This window comes from Phocoena phocoena, chromosome X (assembly GCF_963924675.1).
Source record: "Phocoena phocoena chromosome X, mPhoPho1.1, whole genome shotgun sequence".
In the NCBI taxonomy this organism is placed as follows: Eukaryota; Metazoa; Chordata; class Mammalia; order Artiodactyla; family Phocoenidae; genus Phocoena; species Phocoena phocoena.
In genome coordinates this window covers 86,765,375-86,787,568 of record NC_089240.1, presented here as the reverse complement: position 1 = coordinate 86,787,568, position 22,194 = coordinate 86,765,375, and the positions used below count along the sequence as shown (strand labels likewise).

At 39.2% G+C, this 22,194-nt stretch overlaps 2 protein-coding genes across 3 annotated transcripts in view; both read left to right on the top strand.

The window, feature by feature from the left end:
- Positions 1-1,698: 1,698 nt before the first annotated feature.
- Positions 1,699-3,239, top strand: BEX3 (brain expressed X-linked 3). 2 transcript variants are annotated; one of them, XM_065900673.1, is made up of 3 exons: positions 1,699-1,807; positions 2,218-2,295; positions 2,673-3,239. In XM_065900673.1, the coding sequence occupies exon 3, from the start codon at positions 2,685-2,687 to the stop codon at positions 2,991-2,993; it is 309 nt and encodes a 102-aa protein (XP_065756745.1). In that variant the 5' UTR covers positions 1,699-1,807; positions 2,218-2,295; positions 2,673-2,684; the 3' UTR covers positions 2,994-3,239. The 2 variants fall into 2 exon arrangements, with proteins under 2 accessions (XP_065756745.1, XP_065756744.1); XM_065900672.1 differs by having other exon boundaries at positions 1,733-1,807; positions 2,626-3,239.
- A 14,229-nt stretch (positions 3,240-17,468) lies between these two features.
- Positions 17,469-22,194, top strand: part of LOC136142205 (AFG1-like ATPase) — a 40,212-nt gene continuing 35,486 nt past the window's right edge. Inside the window, 1 exon segment of the mRNA XM_065900226.1 lies at positions 17,469-17,523. Within this exon segment, the coding sequence (XP_065756298.1) occupies positions 17,469-17,523 (55 nt within the window).

Genomic DNA, 22,194 nt, shown 5'->3' with positions numbered 1-22,194 from the left:
ACAGAATCCAGGAATCACTAGCATTCCTTTAAAAGACAATTATTTTGTAATTTGAGCTTTTGGAGCTATATGTCAATATTTCTATATATCGCATATATATAATTTTATATATTTCAAACTACATATGCAGTAGGCATATACTCTTTCTTTATTCAATGTCCCAGCTAGTTTAGCAGGGTAGGAGATTACATAGTAGTTTGGAGCCAAAACTAGAGGCAGTAAGAATTTTCCTGGCCTGTCTTGACTCAGTACATATAACTCTTGCGGTTCCTTTAACACAACCAACACTTTTTAATATTTTTTTTATAATAATGCCACTTTCCTAAAGACATCTCTATTTTCTAACCGTGATTAAAAAAATTTTCAGTTATTTCAAGTTGAAAAAAGGAACAGTTACACTCGAGTTTCAAGTTTAATTGCTTCTCATACTCCATGATTCATTTCTAATATTTTTTGGAAACATTCACATTAAAAAGCAAATGTCTTTGGAATTTTTACCTATTTTATACTTAACTTCTGAGATCATTCTAAGGAGATATGTGTAGGAGTGGTTTGGAAGGTTTGGAAAGGAAAGCAGAAAATAAAAAGGCTCCTTTTCTCCAAAGACTGTGGTATCAAAAATATCACATTACATTTACCTAAAATGGCCAAGGTCTGACAACTGGACTTCTATCTGAAGATTTACTTTACAGATCATTTTGAAAATACCAACTGTATTCAGGAAGATGCTTGTATTTTTTCAAAATAAAATAAAATGTTTCAAAAGTGTTGTTGAGGCTTCCCTGGTGGCGCAGTGGATGAGAGTCCGCCTGCCGATGCAGGGGACACAGGTTCATGCCCCAGTCCGGGAAGATCCCACATGCCGCGGAGCGGCTGGGCCCGTGAGTCATGGCCGCTGAGCCTGCGCGTCCGGAGCCTGTGCTCCGCAACGGGAGAGGCCATGACAGTGAGAGGCCCGCGTACCGCAAAAAAAAAAAAAAAAAAAAAAAAAAAAAATATTGTTGTTGATGTGTGGAGCCCAGAGAAAATATTTTCTGGGTGGTATAGGTGAATGTAATCAAACAATGAGGCTTTTTCATCCTGCAAGATTCTTTCAAAATTCTTTCAAGATTTCTTTCAAAAATGAAACCTCATAATTTTTAATTTTTTGATGGCGCGCTGATTTTCTTAAAAAGGAAATAAAGAGAAATTATTAGTAAGGATATATATTATACAGCCCACTTCTCCTCGCCTCTCTGACAAGCCCCTTGCTCCCTCCTCACCCCAGCCCTCAATCTAAATTTCCTAGAAGGGTATGAATTCAGGGGACATGGTGGGCAATGGTGGCTGTGTACATGCAGCCTGTGTGTGGCAAGGGAGTGGGGGCGGGGACCCCGCGGTTAGCGAGAAGACAGAGCAGAAAAAGCCAGCGCCAAAGCCTGGGGTGGGAGTGGGAGAGGTGGAGCGTGTTGCAGGCCCTCCCTGGTAACCAGAGAAGGGCAAACTCCAACCGCAGGGAGATGATGCCACTTGTGGGCTCTCATATTGGAGAGGAGCAAGATGAGTGACAGAGCAGTGCGCGCTGTGGCCCTGCGCACGAACAGGCGGAGGGGGCTGTCTGTGTGTGCGCACTAGGCTGGAGGGGGGCGCTCCTGCTGCACCGGCCACAGGACTTGGGGGAGAGCTCGGCGGTGACGCGCAGCCCTCACGTGACCGCGAGCTGCAGAGCGACGCAGCCTTTGGTGCAGTCGTCACTCGTGTCTGGGTACCAGCTCCCCGCTGCCCTGCGCACGGCGGGCTGGCATCGGGCCCGGGGGAAGCTGAACAGGTAAGGGCCCCCGGGGCCCGCGCGCTGACGCCAGGGCTGCAGCGGCCCGCCAACCCCAGAGGCCGGCGCAGGGGTTCAGCGCGGCGGGTCCCGGCGAGCTATCTCCACGCCTCGGCTTTCTTGGAAACAGAAATGGGGGCCCCCTTGGGTGGGGGTGCAGGGACGGCCGGGTTCCAGGGAGGGCAGCAGAGCAACTAAGAGCGATGGAAAATCATTCCTGAGTTCCTGCTGGGCAATGGTGAACCCGGGAGCGGGGCGGGGATGGGAGCGGCTGAGGGTGGGGGCGGAGGACGCGGGGAGGGAGGGGTTGGCGGGGGCGTGGGGCCGGGAAGGGGCCGGGGGCGTGGGGCCGGGAAGGGGCCGAGCGCCTGGCTGCAGCAGCCCCCTGCTCCCACCTCGCCCCTTTGCAGGTCTGCGGGACTAGGCGTCGCGGCGGCGCACTCGTGGCGAGAATCAGGAGGAGCAGGAGACAGCGAGGATAGGCCCAGGTCGGTGCGGGGGGTGCTGGTGCAAAGCCAGTCTGAGACACCTTCCTAACTCCCCCAGGCCCTATCCCCCGTCCTCCATTTTGGTGCCTGCTGCGCTCTGGGAAAGAATCCTGGGAAAAGAAAAATGGTGGGCTTTGGGTTTGGGGGAGGGAGAGAAAAGAAGCGAGCTGGGGAAGGGGCTCAAATTGGAGGCTCCCCAGAAGGCTCACGAGGCTCCTGAGGTGGGAAAAAATAAAATTTAAAAGTCTTTGATATCAGAGCTTTGAATCCTGCTGGTTAGTGCACCAAGCATTCAGTCTTTTTCCTTGCCTTTGTCTTACTTGTTCAAAGAAAAATAACCAGGGAAAAAAAATCTCATCATGGCAAATATCCACCAGGAAAACGAAGAAATGGAGCAGCCTGTGCAGAATGGAGAGGAAGACCGCCCTTTGGGAGGGGGCGAAGGCCACCAGCCAGCAGGAAATAATAGACGGGGACAGGCTCGCCGACTTGCCCCTAATTTCCGATGGGCCATACCCAATAGGCAGGTCAACGATGGGATGGGTGGAGATGGAGATGATATGGAAATGTTCATGGAGGAGATGAGAGAAATCAGGAGAAAACTTAGGGAGCTGCAATTGAGGAATTGTTTGCGTATCCTTATGGGGGAGCTCTCTAATCACCATGACCATCATGATGAATTTTGCCTTATGCCTTGACTCCTGCCATTTTCCATGAGATTAATACTGTGATTCCCACTGTTGTTCTCCTTTTCCTTGCGTTTTCCTGATATGCCTTTACTGATCCGTTTGCTGTGAACCTTATGTAATTTCCATGTGTCAGGTGGGTTCTTGTGTTACCAGCTTCTAATTGGAGATTGCCTTGTCACGCAATCTAAGTTTCTGTCAACAGTAGAGTTTCACCCATTTGCATGGAAAAATGTAAAGTTAATAAAGCAATTAAAATCAATCTATACATTTATTATTGTCTCATTGAAAAAAAAATATATGAACCCTCCAAAAATCTGAAATCAGATATCGCAGGATGTTAATTGGAGCACATTTCTCTATGGTTGGATAATATGTGACTTTTTTCCCTTTAATTATCTGGAGTTTTAGAAGCAATGAAAACGGTTTTTCAATGAGTCTGTGAATGTACAAAATAATTACTGGTTCAGCAAACTTAAAGAAAAGTGAACTTTAAGCATCTTCCAGTCTTAACTGGAAGTAAACCCTCCCTTTATTACAGATACATTCCTGTAAAGAGTCAGTCTTCTCTTATGTGAAATGGGGAATAATGCTTGCCTTACAGGGCTGCTGAGTGGAATATATGAGGTGTGGAACTGTGTTGGGCTGCCTCCTAGGCAACTCCCCAGCATTTAGCAGGACCCTGGCCCTCATCAGATACTTGGGAAGTACTAAAGGGAGTTTTCACTCAGGCTCAAGTCCAGAGGGCAAAATAGGTGGGTTCCACCTTGTCATTCTGATCATATTTGCAGTACCCCTACTCACCTGATTATTGCCATATCAGTTGGGTATACTTTCCCTTTTGCTGGCTCCTGTTTCTGTTCCTGTTGCTGATGTGCTAGAGTCCACAAGGTAACAAAACCCCACTGATCTCTCTGCAGTCCCTGGTGAGATAAATCCCCCCTTTGACCTCTATAAAAGTGTGGAGAAGGCTTTTATCCTCACTTTGGAGTTATATTCCCGAGAGTACCATTCCCATGGTTCTTGTTCTTATGTTGGTTCTGAACAAAACAGCCCTTTTGGTTTTATTTTTATGCTCCTCCTTTTGAAAACTCAGACATGAATGCACTGGGGCCCAGCTCAGGAGACACATCTAGATGCCCAGAATTGTACTACCTCAAATCTCCAAAACACAAACAGGCTGAAAGCTTTGTTTTGCCTGTGTTTCTACCCTATGTGGGGGATTTTTCTCAGAAAAGAGTCTGGGTAGGCCTGCCCAACCAGTTTAACAGACCCACAAGCCATGTAAATTATGTTAGAGGAACACATTTTAAAGCTGAAATGCACTCCTTTCCCATTTCTATCCCTTCCATACATGAAACATGAAACTGCTTTGTAAGTTCTTAAAAACTGTTTTGAATGTCTGGCTTTATCATTTTTATGTGATTGTGTGACCCTATGAAGACAATGATTTTTTCTTAATCCTGGAGATCAGTTTCTAGTGTATTGTCTAACATAGTAGATATTTAATTATTAATTATTTTAATTGATTAACTATAATGGAGTTCAGAACCAAGCTCAATACTGTTCCTGACTGTTCTTAATTAAGTGGCCTAAGCAAGTAACTATTTACCTGTAAAGTATTACTTTTAATTTCCAAAGGAACATAGCAAGGAAGGTCTCTAACCCAAGATCTTCAATCTTGTTTTAAAAACCTTGTATGTGCCAGTGTTTAAGCAGACCCCTTACTTCCATCATAATCACCTGAGGGAAATGTTAAAAATGCTGACACGTGGGTGCCTTTCCCACTCCCACCTCCCATTGTCATCCTTGAATCACCTGATCAGTAACTACTGGTTTGAAAATTCCTCAGGTGATTCTAATGCATCTCAGTTTTGCCAGCATAGGCATGGGGAAACACTGACAGTGATTACACGGTTCTACAAACCTTGTGATCTAAATTACCTTACTTGTTTGATTTCACAAGGAATATACCTTTCCAAATTTTAATATTTCTAAAATTGGATTGCATTCAACAATGTATATATTTAAACCAGTACCTTATTTTTATACATACTTTTTAAATATTCTTTTCCATTATGGTTTATCACAGGATATTGAATGTAGTTCCCTGTGCTATACAGTACGACTTTGTTGCTAAACCAGTACTGTTTTTTAATCTTTCCAAATATCCTGTTAAATTAATGCATTATTATGAATCTATTATTAATAATAAATGTATAATTATATAATTATTAAATAAATTAGGCATTATCTTTTCTATGCAAGCCTGTGCCCTTTTACAACAATTATTTTGTCTTAATCACCCTGGAGCTCAATTTTCAGCAGTGTCTGATGTAGTAGATATTTAATAATATAATAATGCATTTAACTTTTATTATTAAAGAGTTTAGCAATTATAATTTTTTTGTGTGTGTGTGGTATGGGGGCCTCTCACTGTTGTGGCCTCTCCCACTGCGGAGCACAGGCTCCAGACGCGCAGGCTCAGCGGCCATGGCCCACGGGCCCAGCCGCTCCGCGGCATGTGGGATCTTCCCGGACTGGGGCATGAACCCGTGTCTCCTGCATCGGCAGGCGGATTCTCGACCACTGTGCCACCAGGGAAGCCCCAGCAATTATAATTTATCTAAAATAACATATAACAAAAATTAACATTGAGTCTTTGTTTATTTCTTTACACTCTCATGTTTAAAAATTCCTATGAGGAACATTTCTAAATGAAATACTTTTTATAATTATTTGTGTAATACAAGGTCATTAGACATTTGGATTATGCAGAAAATATAAGGAAAAATATAAACAAAACCATAATCCAATCATCCAAAGAAAGTACTTGTAAAATTTTCTATCATCATCCTATATTTAGTCATGATTAAACAAGGCTCAGAGCCTCTTAAGAGGAACACTGCTTCTTTCAAAGCCCCTGCCAAGGAGACATGTTTAACTTGCTATGTTTATTTTTTATGTCTTCTCTCCTCTCCTTAAAGCTAGTTGGATCACATTTGACCAACTTTCAGTTAGTTCCTGTTTTTCAAAACTGTGAAAATAACAGTCATGTTTCAGCAGGTCCACTCTCAGTTGGCAACTTTGGGAACATTAAGTGAATACATTTACTTAATAGAATGGAGCTATTTATATAATGAAACTTAAAAGTTGTCCTGAGAGTGGGAAAAGGACTGGATTACATGAATGAAATGGACAAAATCCTATGTCTATTCACTGTCTTCTTCCCTGATATCACATATTTCATGTCATAAACGTGGATTTTGTTTAGAAAGATCCCATTTAAAAATTTTCAAGCATATGGCATGTAATGTGTAACCAGTCGAAGTGCTTTCTGAGTAATATACATAACCAAATAAATAAGGCATACCTATAACTTTTAAAATCTTAACATTTATTTGTATATTTAATTTTCCCCCAAACATTGTTTTAAAAGTTACAATTAGCCTGTTTAGAAATTTACTCTTTCCCTTGTAGCAGATGGAAAATATTTTCCATTTAGTAAAAATAAACTTTGGTGAATCTCATATGAAGAGAGAAATCTTCAGATGTATGCCAATTTAAAAAAATCATTTTCCCACAAATGGAAAGAGCTTTATTGTGTTTCTGACTGTAAAATATGCATCCTAAAGTGGTTTTGTTGTTGCTTTGGAACGGAGAGAAAATGTATTAAGATGAAAAATTTTAAATCTTACTTTCAACACCCTGTTTCCTTTACTAAGATCAGACGTGCGTAGATGAATTTTAAAGTTTTTATCTATTTTTCCTAAATCAACAAGCATTACTCTCTAATTATATTAAAGTTTGATTTTTAAAAGAGGAAGCAGGAATTCCCTGACAGTCCAGTGGTTAGGACTTCGCACTTCCACTGCAGAGGGCCCAGGTTTGATCCCTGGTCAGGAACTAAGATCCTGCATTGAAAACTTGATAAAAAAGCAACAACAAATGAGAATAATGAATTTCAAATTACTTCTGAATCATTTAGCTAGTAATATAAACGGTGGTTGTTACCATGACAGTGCCTCAGTTATTTTACTCTGTTCATTGGTAAAATGGAGATAATTTCCAGGGCTGCCTAGAGAACTAAAATAGGTAAAGAGAGTGTGAGCTATGTTTACCTACTTCTTATGTTCACCTGCACTTGCAGGACCCAAGTCCCTCAGATTCCCCTCAGTTGTTGGAAGTAGCATCCAAACTGTCACAAGCCCACTCCATTCCTGTGCTGTGGTGAGCCACCTCCACCCTCCATCATTACAGATTTCTCTAAACACCTCAGTGTCCCAGTTTGTCTCCTATAGAGGTGTGCATTTTTATCCTCTACCTGACTTAGAATTGTACTAGCTTACGTGAGTACTATCTTAATGATGCTTGGACCGTGGTATGTATATTTTTAGCGAAAAGATCTTTTTCTCAGCACGTGTATATGATTTTTTGTGTGTGCAGCCAGGTCTCTCTTCTCCATAACATTCAGATATTAGGGGCTGAGTCTTTTATCCACTCTGACAATCTCTGTCATGTCTTAGAGAGCTTAGACCATTTCCATTTAAAATGATTATCAGTATGGTTGTCCCACAACTCAGTAATGCTTGTTCATTTTTTAATTGAAGTACAGTTGAATTACAATATTATATTAGTTTCAGATATACAGAATAGTGACTCAGTATTTTTACAGATTATACTCCATTCAAAGTTATTATAAGATAATGGATATAATACCCTGTGCTATAAAATAGGGGTATGGGATTAAGAGATCTGTTGATTTATTTGTCTTTTTTCTTTCTGTATTTCATTTTGAATTGTTTCAATTGCTGTGTCTTCAGGTTCACTAATCTTCTGCAACATCTAATCTGCCATTAACCCCATCTACCATATTTTTCATTTTAGACATTGTAGTTTTTATCTCTAGATGTTCTATTTGGGTCTTTTTTATGTTTGTTGTATTCCATGTCTCCACTAACTACCTTCAGTATTTCCTCCAGCTTCTTGAACACTATTACTTATTAAAAACAGCAAGAAATACTTTACTCAAGACTACTGCAATAAGGATCAAAACTATTGCAATAAGGGAGAGAAATTGAACTCAACTCCAAATACAACAGGGACAGCTAGGGATTTATGGCCAATGGGAAGGGTGAGGGAGAGGATGGAAAATTATGAAGAGAAACTTGGTTATGTATCAAGCTTGATTAGATATCAAGGTTGGGGGAATTCTTGATAAATTGCCTAACCAGAATTTCTTGCTAAAACTGGGCTTACCAGGCCAAGGCCAGAACCAAGGATAAGACCTCATTGAAAAGAAGGCCAGAGGAGCCTGAGTAAAGTTTTGGTCTAAGAGGGAGTCCTTGTCTGTATGTCTCAGTGATTTTTTGAAGCATTCCACAAAGACTGCCTGCTTCAGAATCTTCTGTCTCTCTTGCTAATAATGTAGACTTTGGCATCTGTCTCCAGATTTCATGAATCAAACACACTTCCAACTGGGCCCCAAAACATACATTATTATCATGTTCCCCTGAGAGGTTCTAATGCACATTAACACCTGAAAACCACTGGTAGCATAGTGGAAACACAATTACATTGAATACAAACATGCCTAGAAACAGGCTACAAGAAAATACATGAAAATGCCAGAGATCCTAGCAATGCATATATATCATATGACCTAAATTGTCTTACTCTATGCTAACATCAATTTTAAAAAAATCTTCAACATCTCTCACATTGGGATACGTCATAAAATATATGTGTAGATTTTATGTGATGGGTTTTGTTTTTTTTCTCAAAAAAGTGTTTCTGAATCAATGGTGTATGTTACAGGTACTCTAATAAAAAAACTAAGGTATATAATTATATATGGGAATGTGCATATAAAAGTAGAAAAAGGGGCTTCCCTGGTGGTGCAGTGGTTGAGAGTCCACCTGCCGATGCAGGGGACGCGGGTTTGTGCTCCTGGTCCGGAAGATCCCACATGCCGCGGAGCGGCTAGACCCATGAGCCATGGCCGCTGAGCCTGCGCGTCCAGAGCCTGTGCTCCACAGGGGGAGAGGCCACAACAGTGAGAGGCCCACTTACCGCAAAAAAAAAAAAAAGGTAGAAAAAGACATAAAGGAAATCACAACTAATGACATTTAGGAATGATGTGTGATAAAAGGTAATTTTTCTTCTGTTATTTACTTCAATGTCTGGTTTTTAGATTTTTATTTTTATTTATTTATTTTTACATCTTTATTGGAGTATAATTGCTTTACAATTTTGTGTTAGTTTCTGCTTTATAACAAAGTCAATCAGTTATGCATATACATATGTTCCCATATCTCTTCCCTCTTGTGTCTCCCTCCCTCCCACCCTCCCTATCTCACCCCTCTAGGTGGTCAAAAAGCACCCAGCTGATCTCCCTGTGCTATGCGGCTGCTTCCTACTAGCTACCTGTTTTATGTCTGGTAGTGTATATATGTCCATGCCACTCTCTCGCTTTGTCACAGCTTACCCTTCCCCCTCCCCATATCCTCAAGTCCATTCTCCAGTAGGTCTGTGTCTTTATTCCTGTCTTACTCCTAGGTTCTTCATGACATTTTTTTTTCTTAGATTCCATATATATGTGTTAGCATACGGTATTTGTCTTTTCCTTTCTGACTTACTTCACTCTGTATGACAGACTCTAGGTCCATCCACCTCATTACAAATAGCTCAATTTTGTTTCTTTTTATGGCTGAGTAATATTCCATTGTATATATGTGCCACATCTTCTTTATCCATTCATCTGATGATGGACACTTAGATTGTTTCCATCTCCAGGCTATTGTAAATAGAGCTGCAACGAACATTTTGGTACATGACTCTTTTTTTTTTTTTTTTTTTTTTTTTTTGCGGTACGAGGGCCTCTCACTGCTGTGGCCTCTCCCGCTGCGGAGCACAGGCTCCGGACGCGCAGCCCCAGCGGCCATGGCCCACGGGCCCAGCCGCTCCGCGGCATGTGAGATCCTCCCGGACCGGGGCACGAACCCGCGTCCCCTGCATCGGCAGGCGGACTCTCAACCACTGCGCCACCAGGGAAGCTCTACATGACTCTTTTTGAATTATGGTTTTCTCAGGGTATATGCCCAGTAGTGGGATTGCTGGGTCATATGGTAGTTCTATTTGTCGATTTTTAAGGAACCTCCATACTGTTCTCTATAGTGGCTGTACCAATTCACATTCCCACCAGCAGTGCCAGAGTGTTCCCTTTTCTCCACACCCTCTCCAGCATTTATTGTTTCTAGATTTTTTCATGATGGCCATTCTGACTGGTGTGAGAAGATATCTCACTGTAGTTTTGATTTGCATTGCTCTAATGATTAATGATGTTGAGCATTCTTTCATGTGTTTGTTGGTAATCTGTATATCTTCTTTGGAGAAATGTCTATTTAGGTCTTCTGCCCATTTTTGGATTGGGTTGTTTGTTTTCTTGATATTGAGCTGCATGAGCTGCTTATAAATTTTGGAGATTAATCCTTTGTCAGTTGCTTCATTTGCAACTATTTTCTCCCATTCTGAGGGTTGTCTTTTGGTCTTGTTTATGGTTTCCTTTGCTGTGCAAAAGCTTTGAAGTTTCATTAGGTCCCATTTGTTTATTTTTGTTTTTATTTCCATTTCTCTAGGAGGTGGGTCAAAAAGGATCTTGCTGTGATTTATGTCATAGAGTGTTCTGCCTATGTTTTCCTCTAAGAGATTGATAGTTTCTGGCTTTACATTTAGGTCTTTAATCCAGTTTGAGCTTAATTTTGTGTATGGTGTTAGGGAGTGATCTAATCTCATACTTTTACATGTACCTGTCCAGTTTTCCCAGCACCACTTATTGAAGAGGCTGTCCCTTCTTCACTGTACATTCCTGCCTCCTTTATCAAAGGTAAGGTGACCATATGTGCGTGGGTTTATCTCTGGGCTTTCTATCCTGTTCCATTGATATATCTTTCCATTTTTGTGCCAGTACCATACTGTCTTGATTACTGTAGCTTTGTAGAATAGTCTGAAGTCAGGGAGCCTGATTCCTCCAGGCCCGTTTATTGTTCTCAAGATTGCTTTGGCTATTCGGGGTCTTTTGTGTTTCCACACAAATTGTGAAATTCTTTGTTCTAGTTCTGTGAAAAATGCCAGTGGTAGTTTGATAAGGATTGCATTGAATTTGTAGATTGCTTTGGGTAGTAGAGTCATTTTCACAATGTTGATTCTTCCAATCCAAGAACATGGTATATCTCTCCATCTATTTGTATCATCTTTAATTCCTTTCGTCACTGTCATAATTTTCTGCATATAGGTGTTTTGTGTCCTTAGGTAGGTTTATTCCTAGATATTTTATTCTTTTTGTTGCAATGGTAAATGGGAGTGTTTTCTTGATTTCACTTTCAGGTTTTTCATCATTAGTGTATAGGAATGCCAGAGATTTCTGTGCATTAATTTTGTATCCTGCTACTTTACCAAATTCATTGATTAGCTATAGTAGTTTTCTGGTAGAATCTTTAGGATTCTGTATGTATAGTATCATGTCATCTGCAAACGGTGACAGCTTTACTTCTTTTCCAATTTGGATTCCTTTTATTTCCTTTTCTTCTCTGATTGCTGTGGCTAAAACTTCCAAAACTATGTTGAATAAGAGTGGTAAGAGTGGGCAACCTTGTCTTGTTCCTGATCTTAGTGCAAATGCTTTCAGGTTTTAACCATTGAGGATGATGTTGGCTGTGGGTTTGTCATATATGGCCTTTATTATGTTGAGGAAAGTTCCCTCTATGCATACTTTCTACAGGGTTTTATCATAAATGGGTGTTGGATTTTGTCAAAAGCTTTCTCTGCATCTATTGAGATGATCATATGGTTTTTCTCCTTCAATTTGTTAATATGGTGTATCACGTTGATTGATTTGCATATATTGAAGAATCCTTGCATTCCTGGAATACACCCCACTTGATCATGGTGTATGATCCTTTTAATGTGCTGTTGGATTCTGTTTGCTAGTATTTTGTTGAGGATTTTTTCATCTATGTTCATCAGTGATATTTGCCTGTAGTTTTCTTTCTTTGTGACATCCTTGTCTGGTTTTTGTATCAGGGTGATGGTGGCCTCGTAGAATGAGTTTGGGAGCGTTCCTCTCTCTGCTCTATTTCGGAAGAGTTTGAGAAGGATAAGTGTTAGCTCTTCTCTAAATATTTGATAGAATTCGCCTGTGGAAGCATCTGGTCCTGGACTTTAATTTGTTGGAAGATTTTTAATCACAGTTTCAATTTCAGTGTTTGTGATTTGTCTGGTCATATTTTCTATTTCTTCCTGATTCAGTCTTGGCAGGTTGTTCATTTCTAAGAATTTGTCCATTTCTTCCAAGTTGTCCATTTTATTGGCATAGAGTTGCTTATAGTAATCTCTCATGATCTTTTTTATTTCTGCAGTGTCAGTTGTTACTTCTCCTTTTTCATTTCTAATTCTATTGATCTGAGTCTTCTCCCTTTTTATCTTGATGAGTCTGGCTAATGGTTTCTCAATTTTGTTTATCTTCTCAAAGAACCAGCTTTTAGTTTCATTGATCTTTGCTGTTGTCTTCTTTGTCTCTTTTTACTTTATTTCTGATCTGATTTTTATGATTTCTTTCCTCCTGCTAACTTTCGTGTTTTTTTTTCTTCTTCCTCTAAATGCTTTAGGTGTAAGGTTAGGCTGTTTATTTGAGATTTTTCTTGTTTTTTGAGGTAGGATTGTATTGCTATAAACTTCCCTCTTAGAACTGCTTTTGCTGCATCCCATAGGTTTTGGGTCGTCATGTCTCCATTGTCATTTGTTTCTAGGTATTTTTTGATTTCCTCTTTGATTTCTTCAGTGATCACTTCGTTATTAAGTAGTGTATTGTTTAGCCTCCATGTGTTTGTATTTTCTACAGATCTTTTCCTGTAATTGATATCTAGTCTTATAGCATTGTGGTCGGAAAAGATACTTGATACAATTTCAATTTTCTTAAATTTACCAAGGCTTGATTTGTGACACAAGATATGATCTATCCTGGAGAATGTTCCATGAGCACTTGAGAAAAATGTGTATTCTGTTGTTTTTGGATGGAATGTCCTATAAGTATCAATTAAGTCCATCTTGTTTAATGTATCATTTAAAGCTTGTGTTTCCTTATTTATTTTCATTTTGGATGATCTGTCCATTGGTGAAAGTGGGGTGTTAAAGTCCCCTACTATTAATGTGTTACTGTCGATTTCCCCTTTTATGGCTGATAGTATTTGCCTTATGTATTGAGGTGTTCCTATGTTGGGTGTATAAATATTTACAATTGTTATATCTTCTTCTTGGATCGATCCCTTGATCATTATGTAGTGTCCTTCTTTGTCTCTTCTAATAGCCTTTTTTTTAAAGTCTATTTTGTTTGATATGAGTATTGCTACTCCAGCTTTCTTTTGGTTTCCATTTGCATGGAATATCTTTTTCCATCCCCTTACTTTCAGTCTGTATGTGTCTCTAGGTCGGAAGTGGGTCTCTTGTAGGCAGCATATATATGGGTCTTGTTTTTGTATCCATTCAGCCAATATGTGTCTTTTGGTGGGAGCATTTAGGCCATTTACATTTAAGTTAATTATTGATATGTATATTCCTATTCCCATTTTCTTAATTGTTTTGGGTTCCTTATTGTAGGTCTTTTCCTTCTCTTGTATTTCTTGCCTGGAGAAGTTCCTTTAGGATTTGTTGTAAAGCTGGTTTGGTGGTGCTGAACTCTCTCAGCTTTTGCTTGTCTGTAAAGTTTTTAATTTCTCTCTCAAATCTGAATTAGATTTTTATTTTTTTGTACAGTTATAATCTTATTGCCATTAAAACAATTCTGAATATATATATGTCATCATATTAATTTGGACTATGCAGAAAAATGGTAATAATAACAATATTCATAACATACTTTTATCGTGCACCATATTAGAGACGGTGTTCTCAGCTATTTACAGGTACTAATCAATCTGTTCCTTAGAAGAAATCTGTGAGGGCTATACTATCAATGTACCCATTTTATGTAGGAGGAAATTGAGGCACATAGAGATTAAACAAATTACCTGTAGTTGTAGAGCTAGTAAATTTTAAAACCAGGATATAGCCCAAACTATTGGGTCCAGAATCATTGCTCTTAGCCTTTCAATAAAACAAATACCTAATCCATTAAAGCAATGATTGGAACAGCCACCTATTTTCTAAAATATAATTTTAAAATGGCTGTTTTTTAGATATCTTCGTGGTGGCGAATTCCAATACTATTGTATCCTCTTTTATGGTTTTTTTTTTTTTTTTTTTTTTTGCTGTACGCAGGCCTCTCACTGCTGTGGCCTCTCCCGCTGCAGAGCACAGGCTCTGGGCGCGCAGGCTCAGTGGCCATGGCTCATGGCCGCAGCCGCTCCACGGCATGTGGGATCCTCCCAGACCGGAGCACGAACCCGTGTCCACTGCACCGGCAAGCGGACTCTCAACCACTGCACCACAAGGGAAGCCCCTATTGTTTCCTCTAAAGGGAGACGGGTTTCCCCTCACATTGAATAAAATTAAGCATAGTAGAGAAAATCAGGCCATCGATGTTGGGAACCAAAAAGGAAAAAAAGCAAAAGGAAAAAAAAAGGAGTCCCTAGGGCTTCCCTGGTGGATCAGTGGTTGAGAGCCCGCCTGTCAATGCAGGGGACACGGGTTCGTGCCCCGGTCCGGGAAGATCCCACATGCCGCAGAGCGGCTGGGCCCGTGAGCCATGGCCGCTGAGCCTGCGCGTCCAGAGCCTGTGCTCCGCAACAGGAGAGGCCACAACAGAGAGAGGCCTGTGTACTGCAAAAAAAAAAAAAAAGGAGTCCCTACGACTGAGGACTTGAGAGGTAATCATGTTAAGTCCAAGGAGTTAAGGAACACCTGGAGACAGCCACCTATTTTCTTAATTTTAAAATTTTGTTGTTTTGAAACATATTTTAGTAACAGCAAATCCTAATCCCGCTGTTTCTTCTAAGAGGAATTGTATTTTCTCTCACATTGAATAAAACTGGACATAGTAGAGATAATCAGGCAATCGATGTTGGGAAGCCCAAAGGAAAACAGTGGGAATCTCTGACTGGAGAGGTAATCATGTTAAGTCCAACTTGTGAGGAAGATGAAATTAGGGGAGAGCAGAAACTATGAAGAAGTAGAAGCAAGGACACAGAGAAAAGCTTTCCAGGAGAAAATTAAGTCACCTGTCAGCAATGCATGAAGATAGGCATTTGTTGTACGAATGCATATTTTGTGGGAAAGAACGTACCAAGTAGACTTTGTCAATCTCTTTGATTCATATACATTTTCAAAACTGAATAGGTACTGTGGGGTAGATAATATCTCCTAACTTGTTTTTAAAAATAATGACAGATTTATTTTTCTCTTTTAGCAAAACTTGGATGTCTATTGAAGAAACTTAAAAAGTAAAGGGTCACCTTTGTGACCAGAGCCAGCATTGCAGCTTGAACATCACTGAGCTGGAAGCCTGGGACAGAGAAACAGTGTTAATCTTGATTAATGGTGGAACAAATTTTGGACCTGTTGAGACTGAGGTAAGTTTGGGACATTCAGGAGGAAAGTTCCACTAGAGAATTGAATAAAAGTCTGTAGGGCCAAAGAGTAGTTTGGGCTAGACATGTGGAATTGTAGTGACAACTGCAGAAGTGAATGGGATCAGCCAAGGAGACCAAGAAGAGAGAGGACTTGCAATATTCAGGGAAGCAATACAGCTCAGGCTCAGGCTCTAAGAGTCCAGGTGTTGGAACTTGTCACTTCTAATTGGGTCTAAATCTCCACTCGGCCCCTCAGTATTCCAGTAAAATAAAACTACGAGATGGTTATATAAGATTCATGTTGAATATAAGAACAGAGAAAGGGTGGAACCAAGAGAATGTTGAAAGGTATATTATGCAAATTGTATCTGTAAGAATTCTGGTACCACTTTTAAAATATCAAACAAGGTAGAATTCAAGGCAATGGACACTCACTTGTGTAGATAAAGAGGGACATTTAATAAAGAGAAAAGATCAATCCACCAGATGGTATCCTAATCCTTTATTTATATGCACCTAAAGGCATAAAGCAAAAAATATAAATCAGAATACCAGGACAAGTAGAAAAATTCATAATTATAGTGAGAAAGAATAATACAAGGGATATTTTTTTGGTAACTAATAGTGTTTTCAAAAATTATCAGTAAGGACCTCAAAGATTTTACAAAATTCTTAACATATTTGACCGTATCACATATATAGAACTCAGCAAATAACAACTGTTGAATAACTGGGGAGCTGCAGGTTGAAACATTTTCAGAGCTTGCACAGGTGGGAAAACATTCAGTTGTCATCAGCCAAATTGCAGAGTCCTCCTGAATACTGGGAGCATTCAGTCGAATCCTCGGAAGGAAAATATTTTAGTATTAGTAATAAAATAACCCTAGAGTAAAACGTACCGTAAACATGCCTGATAAAATTTAAAGATAAGCCTCAAAAGAGTTAAGATGATCTGCCTACTAGAACAAAATCCTGCACCCTTTAAAGGAAGAAAGCAATCCCGATATTCAACCACATAAAATTCACAATGTCCAGCATTTAATAAAAAATTTCTAGCAATACAAAAACAGTAGGAAAATATGACCAGTAATCAAGAGGGAAAAATAGTCAATATAAACAGCCCAGAAATTATAGCAGCATCTAAGTTGAGGTTAACATCCAAAGACTTTAAAGAGCTATTATAAATGTTCCCAAGGATTTAAAGGAAAATATTAATATAATAAGGAGTTAAATAGAAGATATAAAGGCTACCAAGTGAAGCTTTGAGAGATTTAAAAATATAATTTCTGAATGAAAATTTTATTCATTGAGGTTAATGGTAGACTCGACACTGCAAAATAAAAGGTCATTGAGTTGGCTGGCCTAGCAATAGAAACTAAGAGCTTCCTCAGTGATCTGTGGGACAATACCAAGATGTCTAATATATATATATATATATATATATATATATATATATATATAGTTAGGTAACAATAAAAATATTTGAAAAAATAATGGCAGAACATTTCCCAAATTTAAGGAAAACTAAAAACTCAGAGATTCAAGAATCTCAATGGAGCCAAGCAGGATAAAAACAAATAAGGCCACACCAAAGCATATAATGACAAAATATCTGAAAACTAGTAATAAAAAGAAAATCTTAACAGCAGCTGGAGAAGTTGACAAAGAAACAGAAAGAAAAACAAAGGTAAAAGTCACCATGCATGGATTACTTATCAGAAATAGTGTAAGCCAGAATACAAGGGAAAGTCATGTTTGAAGTGCTTAAAAAAAAACAACTGTCATACTAGAATTTGATGTCTATTTAAATATCCTTGAAAATAATGATAAAATACTTCAGTATTCAACAAAGCCTGAGAGTCTGTTGCCAGTAGACTAACAATATAAAAAGTATTTTTAAAAATGTACTTCAGACTAAAGGAAAATGATGCCAGATGGAACACTAAATCTGGGCAAAGGACTAAAGAACACTAAATATGGTAAATATGTAAGTAAATATAATTTTTCTCAGTTTTAAATATTTTTAAAAGATTATTTTAAAACTAATATAAGATTGGGCTTCCCTGGTGGCGCAGTGGTTGGGAGTCCACCTGCCGATGCAGGGGATACAGGTTCGTGTCCCGGTCCGGGAGGATCCCACATGCAGCGGAGTGGCTGGGCCCATGAGCCATGGCCACTGAGCCTGCGTGTCCGGAGCCTGTGCTCCACAACGGGAGAGGCCACAGCAGTGAGAGGCCCGCGTACCTCAAAAAACAAACAAACAAAAAACCCCAAAAAACTAATATAAGATAAATACATTATGGAATTTATATGATATACACCAGTAAAATACATGACAAAAATACCACAATAAGGGAGAAGAAAATGGAATATGATTATTGTAGGATTCTTACATTTATATGTGAATTGCTAAATCAGTATTCGAAAGTAGATAGTAAGAAGTTAAAAATACATTATGCAAATTCCACAGAAACTAGTAAAAATAAAGTGTACTAACAAGCCAACAGAGGAGATGACATAAATTACTAAAAATGTTCAAGTAATCCAAATGAAGGCAAGAAAAGAGGAAAAATTAAAAAAGAGACACAATCAAATAGAAAATAAATAGCAAAATATCAAATTTGAACCAAATTTTGTTGAAAATTACATTAAACATAAGTGTTATGAACACTCCAATTAAAAGGCTTGCTTGTCTGACTGGATGAAAAGGCAAGACTCAAATATTTGCTCTACAAGAAATAGACTTAAGGGACTTCCCTGGTGGTCCAGTGGTTAAGACTTTGCCTCCCAGTGCAGGGGTTGCGGGTTCAAGCCCTGGTCGGGAAGCTGAGATCCCACATGCCTCACAGCCAAAAAACCAAAACATAAAACAGAAGCAATATTGTAACAAATTCAATAAAAACATTAAAAAATGGTTCACATCAAAAAAAATCTTAAAAAAAGTAATAGACTTTAAATATAAAGACACAAATAGGCTAAATTCAATGGGTAGAAAAGTATATTAAGAAAAACTCTAATCACAAGAAAGGCTTGTGGTTATGTTAACATTAGACAAAGTATACTTTAGAACAAGCAATATTCAGAAAAACAAAGACATTTTTATAATGATAGAAAGATTAATTCATCAAGAGGTCATAGAAATCCTAAATATGCTGCACCCAATAATATACTTCAAAATGCTTGAGCAAATCCTAACACTGAAAAGATACATAGACAAGTCTGAAATTATAGTTGTAGATTTCAATGCTCCGCTCTCAATAATTGATGGAACAAGTAGACAAAAAATTAATATTTTTTGAATATTAACACATGAAAATCTGCACACAAATATTTGTAGTAGTTTATAATTGCCAAAGTGTGGAAACAACCAAGATGTCCTTCAACGGGTGAATGGATAAACAAACTGTGGTTCATCTATAAATGGAACAGTATTCAACAATAAAACTACATGAGCTATGAAGCCACAAAAAGACATGGAGGAAACTTAAATGTATATTTCTAAGTGACAGAAGCCAAACTGAAAAGGCTCCATATTGTATGATTCCAACTATATGACATTCTGGAAAAGGCAAAATTATGGAGACAGTAAAAAGATCCGTGGTTGCCAGGGGCCAGGGAGAAGAAAGCAAGGATGAACTGGTGGAGCACAGCGGATTTTTAGGGCACTGAAAGTATCCTGTATGATACTACAATGGTGGATAAATGTCATTATACGTTTGTCAAAACTCATAGAGTGTACAATACAAAGAGTGGACTCATATAAACTCTGGACTTTAGTTAATAATAATGCATCAATATTGGTTGGTTCATCAGCAGATGTTAACTAAACTTATCGTGGTGAACATTTTGCAGTATATACATATAATCATTGTTGTACACCTGAAAGTAATATAATGTTAAATGTCAATTATCTCTCAATAAAAAATAAAATAATAAAATGAAAAAAATATAGGCTCATCAGTTGTAGTAAATGTACCATTCTAATGCAAGATGCTAATATTAGGGAAACTGTTGGGGGCAGAAGGTGTGTATGGGAACTCTGTACTTTTGATTTACTGTTTGTGTAAACCTAAAACTGCTCTAAAAAAATTAAGCCTATCAATTAAAAAAAAAACCTGAACAACACTATTAACTTGACCTAATTGAAATTTGTAGAATAACTTTCAACCAACAACAACAGCAGAATAAGTATTTTTGAGTAAACATGGAATATTCAAAAACATTCAACCATATTCTTAAGACAGACAAGTTTTACAAAATTTGAGGATTAAAATCATACAGAGTATGGTCACTGCTGGCAGCTGAATTAAGTTAGTAGTGAATAACAGGAATATATCAGAATATCCTCTAATACTTGAATTTTAAACAACATGATTATAAATAATCCATGGATCAATGAAGACCTCACAAAGAGAATTATAAAATAGTTCGACCTGAGTAATAAGAACATAATATATCGGGCTTCCCTGGTGGTGCAGTAGTTGAGAGCCCACCTTCCGATGCAGGGGACGGGTTTGTGCCCTGGTCCGGGAAGATCCCACATGCCACGGAGCGGCTAGGCCCGTGAGCCATGGCCGCTGAGCCTGTGCGTCTGGAGCCTGTGCTCCGCATCGGGAGAGGCCACAGCAGTGAGAGGCCCGCGTACCGCAAAAAAAAAAAAAAAAAAAGAATAGAGGGAAACTTCCTCCACTTTATACAGAGTATTGACAGTGACCTACAGATAACACTGTACTTAATGCTGAAAGACTGAATACTTTCCCCCTAAGACAGGGTGCAAGACAAGAATGTCTGCTCTCTTCACTCTTATTAAACATAGTGTTGGGAGTTCTAGCCATTGCAGGAAGGCAAGAAAAGGGAATGAAAAGCATACAAATTAGAAAAGAAGAAATAAAGGAAGAAATTAAACTGTCCCTATTTGCAGATGACATGCATGATTGCCTATATATTGTAGAATATCCCAAGGAACCTACATTTTGTTATCTTTTAAATAACTCCCACATGAACTTGCAAAGAAATGTGTTTCAAAGAAGAATATATTCAAAAAATGAAAGAAGACCATTATTTGCTGACGTGTAAAGGATTCCTCTATTCTATACAAGTGTGTCATCAGGCTACTTATGAAATGTTAAGAGGCTTGGTTGTGTTGACTCTCCACCAGGCTATAGCCTCAAAGGACTTCATGTTAAACTAGGGGAAATTTGAAGTAGCCAGGAGAAATCATTCCATCCCACCAAGTTGTTCACCCAGGACCACAAAGGACTGTCACACTCTATGCCCACCAGGGAACATCAAAGGGGAAAGTGAGTGTCTGGGGGTCATATGGTGTGGGTTTGAGTCCCAGCCTTGCCACTTATAATTAGTTGGTGCTGCAGACAAACCCCTTCAACCTCTACTTCCTCTTCGGTAAAACAGGTATAAAAGGTATAAAAGTGGTACCTACCTCAGAGACCTGTGCTGAGGATTAGATGACACAAGTAGAGCACAATCCCTGTCACATAGTATAGGGTATTTACAGTAAAGGCTACTTACAAAACCTGTACAAAATGAGAAACTTCAGGAGATAATAACAAAAATATACAGAGGCATATTTGCTGATCTTTATGTTTTCTGCTCTTATGTTACATGGCGTGGAGATCCGTGGTTTTTGAGCAAAGCCACAGCCAGCTATTCAATACCAAAAGGTGATGGTAATGGACTACATGATCTTCTCTTTCAGCCTGTTCTTTGTTCTTTTCTTCTGAGAGCTGCAGACACCAATGGAGTTTGAGAATCTTTCATCTTAGAGAGGCTGAATCTCCTGGAGTTAAGTTGTCCAAAGTTGTTTCCACATTTGAAAAGCCCTGTAGGACACTAATGTGATGAGGAGCAGAAGAGAGAGAATCAGCTGCAACATGAAAAAGTGATAGGGAATCATGTCTGACCAACCACCCATTGTGACGGACAGATTTTCACTCAGAGAAGGCCCTCTCTTCACTCTGCCAACAGCAAGGAGTCCATAATTTTAAAGTGTTGGAAGAGGAGCTGTCCCACAGTCACAAACTCTTGGGTTGTCGTCTCCTCTTTCACTCAGACTAAGTTCACAGTGATGGGTGATGTGGGCAAGAGGCTTAAAGGGAGGCTGGCCAGAGCAGTTCAGTGTCTGTTGACCTGGCAACGGGGTGACTCCATTATTACCTGCCTCTTTTTTCTCCTCTGAAACTTCCATTATTACCCTAGCATGCAGAGCTGCTTATCAGAGTCTTGGTTGCCAGTTCAGCCTTGGGTGGAGGAGCTACTGCTAGTTTTCCTAGAAACTTTATTCACTGACTAATTTATTTGGTGTTTCCCATTTTGTACTGAAAAAATGACTTGTGATTCTTTTCTGCCAGTATATGGGGTGGGAAAAGAAATGTTGTAGCACTCATCAAAATTGTCCAGCCACTGTTTGTCACATGTAGTTATCTCCTTCTGGGCTTCCCTATAAATCCTTACTCTTGTTTTGGGTGGATTATGCTAGACATGGGGTTCTTTGTCCCCCAGGGCCCTCAAGGAAAGACCTCATCCACCCTCCTCCCCAATTAGTCTCAGGGACAGGAGGTCATTTCTCAGAAGCCCTTTGCCTGGCTCTCATCAGAGGCAGCTCCCTTCACTTTGCCAGGAGGCCTAAATTA